At 38.5% G+C, this 7,826-nt stretch overlaps 1 protein-coding gene across 1 annotated transcript; it reads left to right on the forward strand.

Annotated features, from left to right (window-relative positions):
* Nucleotides 1-1,932: 1,932 nt before the first annotated feature.
* LOC110881738 lies at nucleotides 1,933-7,123 on the forward strand. Its single transcript, XM_022129906.2, has 8 exons — nucleotides 1,933-3,274; nucleotides 3,363-3,703; nucleotides 4,038-4,215; nucleotides 4,276-4,403; nucleotides 4,497-4,620; nucleotides 4,707-4,989; nucleotides 6,507-6,529; nucleotides 6,753-7,123. Exons 1-8 carry the CDS (start codon nucleotides 1,933-1,935, stop codon nucleotides 7,121-7,123), a joined length of 2,790 nt encoding a protein of 929 aa, XP_021985598.2.
* Nucleotides 7,124-7,826: the final 703 nt, after the last annotated feature.

Raw genomic sequence — 7,826 nt, forward strand, 5'->3', positions numbered from 1 at the left:
TACTAATCAGAAAAACGCAATAATTAGATTATACAATTTTTACATTTTTTTAACTATGTGATCAGGATTATAAAGAAGTATGATTTACAATTTATTTTTTTATTTTACGTGTGTAATACACGTGTTTGTAACACTTATAAATTAAAATATTATTCAATCTATGTTTTTTTTATATTTAATCAGTGTAATACACGGGTTTACAAACTAGTATTATAATATTATGTAAGTGCAGTTCCTGCCGGGTAACTGTCGCTTATTAGTTCTGTGTCAACCAAAGCAGAGTCCAAGTTAAAGTCAATGATAATGAAGATTATCAATTGCTGAAGGCATTCCGGACGACTTTCTAGTGTTTCAGATTATTGTATTGTTTTGTATCCCGGACAATGTGTTTTGTCCGGATTTTTTCCCTAGCCTATACATGTGTGTGTGTTGTGTAGATTAGGGCAACTCTTGAAGCTTTGTGCTCCTCTCCTACCTTTTGCTCCTCCTGGTGTGCACATCCTAGAGAGAGAGAGACTATGTGTTAGTGAGAGAAAGCTAGGGTTTAGATCTTTGTGATCTAAACCAGCTTGTAGAAGATGATGTATACTCGTTTGGTATGTAATCTGTGATGATTGTATTGAAATGAATGAGTTTGTCTTGCATCTTCTTCTTCATCTACCCTATTTTGTTCTTCATGTCTTGAATCAAGTGCAATGTTTGATGTTCGTCATTGATCCAATGCTTTCACAATATAAAGTAAAATAATTTATGTGTAATGGATATAAATAATCAAATGATGAAACGACACTAACACATAGGTAGCGTTTTGAGAGGTGAAATGAAATCGATGATTACGAGAGAATAAAGACAAAGGTGTTTGGTTAGTCAATGGAATGGAATCACCCATTCCAAAATGCATTCTATTCCCTCAAAATCATTCTTTCCACCCCCTATGTTTTTTTTCCATTCCATCCCCCCTTGCACCATTCATCAACAACACCACAACCTACCACCTTCGCCACAACCCACTACCACCACCACCCACCACCGACGCCATCGCCGCCACCCGCCACCACCTCACCCGACAGCCATCGCCGTTGCCGCCACCCACTCGCCACCGTTATCACCCACAGCTGCAACCAACCGCTAACGACACTCGCCGCCGCCGCCCACCACCATCGTCGACGCCACCACCACCAACCGCATCCGCCGCCACCAACCGCCACCTCTGCTGCAACCCACCACCAATGACCACCTTGCCACCACCACCACTCGTTGTCGCCGCCGCACCGCCACTCGCCCCCACCACCACTACCCATCGCCGCCGCTGACAACCACCACTGCCACCTATAACCACCCACAATCACTACCACCGACCACCACCACTCACCGCTGATTTTATTACTCCGTTTTTCTTGCCTACCGAACAATACACAATAATAACTCATTCCATTCACACATGGTAACCAAAAAGACGTGGAATGGTAATGATCCATTGCATTCCCTCGTCCACTCCATTCATTCGCTCATTCCATTACCCTATACCAAACAGACCAATAAATATTTTAACGATGGATTTGCAAAATAATACCGCGGCTGGACTAAAATGGCAATTTAGTCCACGTAACCAGACATGTCAAAAGTCCCATGGATGACATTTTCATCCTCCTATGCGCCTTCCTCCCTCCTTCTCATTCATCATATTTTATGTAACCTGCTTATGCCACAGTCGCATAGACTTTGTCAAACAATCCATTCTGATGTTATAGTTTTAGCCCACATTATTTCAAGATTTTGAACTTCTCACGTATCTTCTTGACTGATCATACAGACAGACTGTCAACTGTAATTGTGGAAGATGATTTCAAGATTTTGAACTTCTCACGTATCTTCTTGACTGTTACTCATACAGAAAGTTAGACTTATTGTTTAAGTATTTAACAGTGGAAGATGGTTTCCAGCAGAGGATGTTTTTTGATGTTCCTGCATAGTTTATTATGTATATCATCTGTTAGTTTGCCAGATACAGCTTATCCACCAATTGAAAATCATGATTGCAGTTGTTTTGGTACAAATCTTGGACGGGTGGACACGTCGGTTTCTTCGACTCCAAAGCTAGAAGCATTAACTTATGTGATTGTCATTTTGATTCTGCTCAATATAATAGTTTATATGTTGAGGGAACTTCGTGAAACAAGCGTCGGGGAGGATAAGAAACCACCATCTTTGTCAACCGAAAATGTGTGTCGTAGGTTTTTGCTTTCTGAGATGCAATCAGCAACAAACGGTTTTGATCAGTCTATGATCATTGGAAAAGGTGGTTTTGGTAAGGTATATAGAGGTGTCTTTGATAATGGTGCAACAACAGTGGCAATCAAACGGTTAGATTCAAGATCTAAACAAGGAGCAATTGAATTTTGGACGGAGATCAAGATGCTTTCAAGGTTTAGACACAGCAATCTGGTGTCTCTTATTGGATACTGTGACGAGTTTGATGAGATGATGCTTGTGTACGAGTATATATCTGGTGGAAATCTAGCAGAACGCCTGCATAAAGTCAAAGGGTCAAGCCAAAAGTCTCATCTTTCGTTGGTAGATCGCCTCAAGAGTTGCATAGGGGCTGCACGTGCATTAGACTACCTTCACACTGGGACAGGTGTCCGCCATCGTATCATACACAGGGATGTCAAAAGCTCGAATATACTCTTGGATGGGAATATCACAGCTAAGGTATCTGATTTTGGATTGTCGAAAATCAGTCAGATGGACCAGGGGTGCACCCATGTGAGCACAGATGTTAAAGGATCATTCGGGTATTTTGATCCAAGCTATTTCTTGACCCGAAGATTAACAAGAAAATCAGATGTTTACTCGTTTGGGGTTGTATTATTGGAAGTGTTATGTGGGAGGCCTGCTGTTGATCCAAGTCATGGAGACAATGATCTTGGTCTAGTTGGTTGGGCCCAGCAATTCACCAAACAAGGAAAGTTGAACCATATAATTGATCCTAGTTTGCTGTGGCTAACCCCCTGTTCAAGGGTAAAGGCTCAAATCATGCCTGATTGCTTAAAAGCATTTGTGGAACTTGCTGATAAATGCTTGCAGACTCGACCCAAAGACCGACCGACTATGGGTGAGGTGGTAGTAGCACTTGAGGCTGCATTAGCATTGCAAGAGAGAGGCGATTCTTTGGTAGTCTCCAGTCCAAATTCTTATATCAAGTCTGGAAAGATAATGACATTATCAAGAATGCTTCGAAACATGTTGCTTGTCAAAAGCCCCATTAGACCTGGTAACCCGCAAGTTTCTTTTATCTTTACATTATATAGCTACTGCATGATTGAAGGAACGTATAATGTATATTTTTAACTTCTTTTCAGTGATCGGGGATCTAGAACCTTTGGGAAAAAAGAAAAGACAGAATAAATGGTATCTTCCCTATAAATTTTCTAACAAGGAAGATTTAGTGACTGAAAGTGGAGATCGTTACCAAGAACTTAAAGTTGCAGTTTCTGGTTTGAAAATATTCAGTTTAGATGCACTTAAAATGGCCACTAGGAACTTTAGTGATGATAGGGTTGTGGGTGAGGGAGCTTTTGGAAAAGTTTATAAAGGTTGGGTTGAACAAGAAACATATGCTCCCTCAAAAATTGGCTCTGGTATTCCTGTTGCTGTGAAAAAGCTTGATACTGATGGTTATCAAGGATTTGAAGAATGGGAGGTAATTTTTGCTATGTGTGTGTGTATATATGTACATGTATGTGTATGTTAGCTGAGTTTACTATATGTTATAGTTATAGTTATCATTATTAGATTTATCATTTATCTCCAGTTTGAATATTAGGATAGTTGTCATTATAGCTTTATCATCATTAGCTAGTTAGTTTTATCATTAATTTGTTGGCTTGACTATTATCCTTTTCATTGTAATCTCTTTCTATAAAGAAATCTGGTTTTCTGTTTTATTATGTAGTTCTTTTTAATTCTTTTAGTGTGTAACTATGTATGAATGATGTCTATTCTATGTTGTAACATGGTATGATGGATGCGCTCAGACGGAGGTGAAACTTTCAGGCGAATTGAATCATCCGAATATAACCAAATTATTAGGATACTGCGCAGAAGAAATGGAACTACTCCTGGTCTACGAGTTTTTGCATAGGGGGAGCCTAGAGAATTATATACTGAAACGTAAGTATACATCTCGCTCTTTGGTCTGCATAATATATATTGGTAATGAAATGGACACTAAATTGAAGGTTTTTTTTTTAATAAATGCAGAAAGATTTGGAGGAACACTTTCTTGGTCAAGACGGGTGAAAATAATGCTAGGAACAGCTAAAGGCATTGCCTATCTGCATTCTAGAGAGAATCAAATCATAATCCGTGATCTGAAGACTTCTAACATACTGCTTGATGAGGTATAGCATGCTGCTAACAATAGTTAATTAAGGTAGTGTTAAAGACTTTCATATTGTGCGCCACGTTTTTATTTATTATTATTTATTTCATAGGATTTCAATGCAAGAATCGCGGATTTTGGGCTGGCAACACATGGTCCGATAAATGGAGAGACACATCTAATAACACAGGTAATGGGCACATACGGCTATGCAGCTCCAGAGTATGTGGCAACAGGTGAGTTAATACCATGTAAATAGATAAATACCATGATGTGCGATTTTAATTCAATTTTTTACACTTATAACATATGGCATTTACAGGTTATTTAAATGGAAAGAATGACATATACGCTTTTGGAGTGGTGTTACTGGAAACACTTACGGGCCTACGGGTTTTTGACAAAACGCGGCCAAAAAATGAGCAAGATCTTGTGCAATGGGCGAGGCCGATGCTGCCCAAGAAAAAGAAGCTAATGAATATAATAGACCCCAGTCTTGGTGATGACTACCCACCAGAAGCTATATGTCAGTATGCTAAACTTGTTCTAAAGTGTACTCATGCTGAACTGAAAGATAGACCGTCCATTGAACAAGTGTTGAAGAGGTTAGAAAGAATTAGTTGTATTAAAACCAAATTGGTCTAAGTGAGTGGTTAGGAATCATATGACCTGTTTTTTTTTACTAGATTAGTTATGAAAGATATGATAATTTGTTTGTGACCAGCACCCCTATTGGCTTTGGAATACTTGTATGCATGTGTATAGTTATAATAGATGGGCTACTATTAAGCACTCTGTTTGGGATTACCAGCTACCATACGATAACCTAATCTGGGCCCACACATATCAAGACTTCACCACCGTAAGTTGGGACTGTTTTGTTAAAAAAAAAAAACTTCCTACAAACTCCATTTGTTAATAACTAGCGTTTAACCCGCATTGCGGGTGGGGATTGTAAAATCGTGCTAAGTATTAAGCAAACGATGACAACATTAGAGGAAACCTTAAAACAAAAATGTGAATTTATAAAGCCACGTGATATGAAACATAGATGAAGAAAAACGCGAATTTATACCGTGTGCTAGCGTAAAACGTATAAAATCGTGCGGGTGCGAGGGTCATAAAATCGTGCTAAGTAGCAAGCAAACGATGACCAAAAAGATGAAAAACGTGAATCTACACCACCACGTGACGTAAAATGTAGCCAAAGGCAAACGTAAACTTATACCGCTAGTTGGCGTAAAACGTAAACAAATTCAAATTTATACCGAGACATATTATAAAGAAAAAAAAGTTCAATCTGCATCGTGAAGGGATTGTATTATTGGAAGTGTTGATGTGGGAGGCCTACTGTTGATCCAAGTCATGGAGACAATGATCTTGGTCTAGTTGGTTGGGCCCAGCAATTCACCAAACAAGGAAAGTCGAACCATATGTGTATATATGAAAAAAAAAAAAAAAAACTCTTAAAAACGTGCAATTACAAGTAAAAGAAAAAAAATTGACTTGAAGAAATGTGTAGTCCAGAATGCATCTTAAGTTTCGCAAATAAGATATTTTTTTCTTAGGATCCCTATCCAAGATAGGAATCCTAAAAGAAGAGCATCATGTAAGAGAAACTTCAGAACCATTCTAATCACATATTTTCCACAAGCCATTTTTTTTTGCATATATAGATATATGTATATTGTCAATTTTGAAAAATACATATATATGTATATAGTAAATTTTTAAAGAGTAAATTACAAGTTTTGTCCTTTATGTTTGTCCCAAATTTCAGGCGATGTCCTTTACCTTCAAAATTGATGACTTTTGTACTTAATGTTTGAAAACGTTGCACGTTGTGTCCTTTAAAGCAAACCCAGTAATAATTTTCAGTTAAATTATGTCATGTGCACTGCACATGAGGGTAGAACGGTCATTTCACCTCCCTACTTGTCTTTCTCCCTTTTAATACCCTAATTTACTTCATCTTCAACCATCATACTCATCTGAACCATCATCCCCTTAATCTTCACTTTGGATCAATCACTCAAGAACAAGAATCATAATCTTGATGAACATTTGAACTTCTTCAATTCAGAATTACGATTGGAAGGTTAATGGGTGTGTGATGGTGTAGATGTGGTGATGATGATGACGAAGGTTAATGGGTGTGTGATGGATGTGAACGGAGGAGGTAGTGGGTATACGGTGGGTTGAAGCTGGTGTGGTCTTTGAGGATAAGAAGATCGCGTCGCTCTGTGAGTCTTGATCGATTTTCACCGTTGATTTCTTTGGAACACCTTCGGAATTCATCGGAGTCTGGAGATATGTGTTCCGGACGACACAACTTTTTGAGAAAAAGACAAGAAGCTTTTTCTTGTAGATCCAGATCCAACACTCAACTTACTAAAGTTTCAGATGAAAGAAACAGGTTCATTGATGGATCTACGAGGAAGAAAAAGGTCACCGATTGTGTGGGACAGATTTGATGAGAAACAAGTGAAGATTTGTTCTAAGAACATAGTTTATTCCACTAGCTCTGTTGTTAGTCGGTTTTTGTCTCCTAAAATCGGTTTGGTTGCTAGTAAAAGTGAGTGTCGAATTTCTTCTGTTGAGTCTGTTGTTTCTAATGTTTCAGATGATGTGGAATCACCAAGGTTGTTGGCTGCAAATTCTCTCGAAGATGGAGAGTATGTTGAAGATGGAGAATATGTTGCGGCTCCGAACTTATCGAAATCAAAGTGGGCATTTTAAGACTCGCCAAGACTCGAATCTGATGTTACTTATTCAAGCCCAGAGAGTGGTAAATTAAAGCAAGATGAGGTGTCTTATTTGTCGACTGAAGATTCGAAGAATATTGATGATAAGGTGGTCGGTGCTAACTCAGGCTACTTAAGTACAAAAGTGATGATGAACATGAAACCTCTTTATGTACCAGGTTTGGCTTATGGTCGAGTTGTAGAGGACGGCGGGGTTGTGTGATGAAGTGACAAGGGTGTTGAATGTGGTGCTGCAGAATGGTGTTGGGTTACGGTGTAGAAGTTCAAATGTTCATCAAGATTATGATTCTTGTTCTTGAGTGATTGATCCAAACTGAAAATGAAGGGGATGATGGTTCACATGAGTACGAAGGTTGAAGATGAAGTAAATTAGGGTATTAAAAGGGGGGAGACAAGTGGGGATGTGAAATGACCGTTCTACCCTCATGTGCAGTGCACATAACATAACTTAACTGAAAATTATAACTGGGTTTGCCCTAAAGGACATAACGTGCAACATTTTCAAACATTAAGTACAAAAGTCATCAATTTTAAAGGTAAAGGACAGCGCCTGAAATTTGGGACAAACATAAATGATAAACCTTGTAATTTACTCATTTTTAAATTATACGTATGTGTATATTATGAAAAATGCATATCCTTAAACTATTAAGTTTAGGAAATCAGGTCAAATAACG

This window comes from Helianthus annuus, chromosome 15 (assembly GCF_002127325.2).
Source record: "Helianthus annuus cultivar XRQ/B chromosome 15, HanXRQr2.0-SUNRISE, whole genome shotgun sequence".
Lineage (NCBI taxonomy): Eukaryota > Viridiplantae > Streptophyta > Magnoliopsida > Asterales > Asteraceae > Helianthus > Helianthus annuus.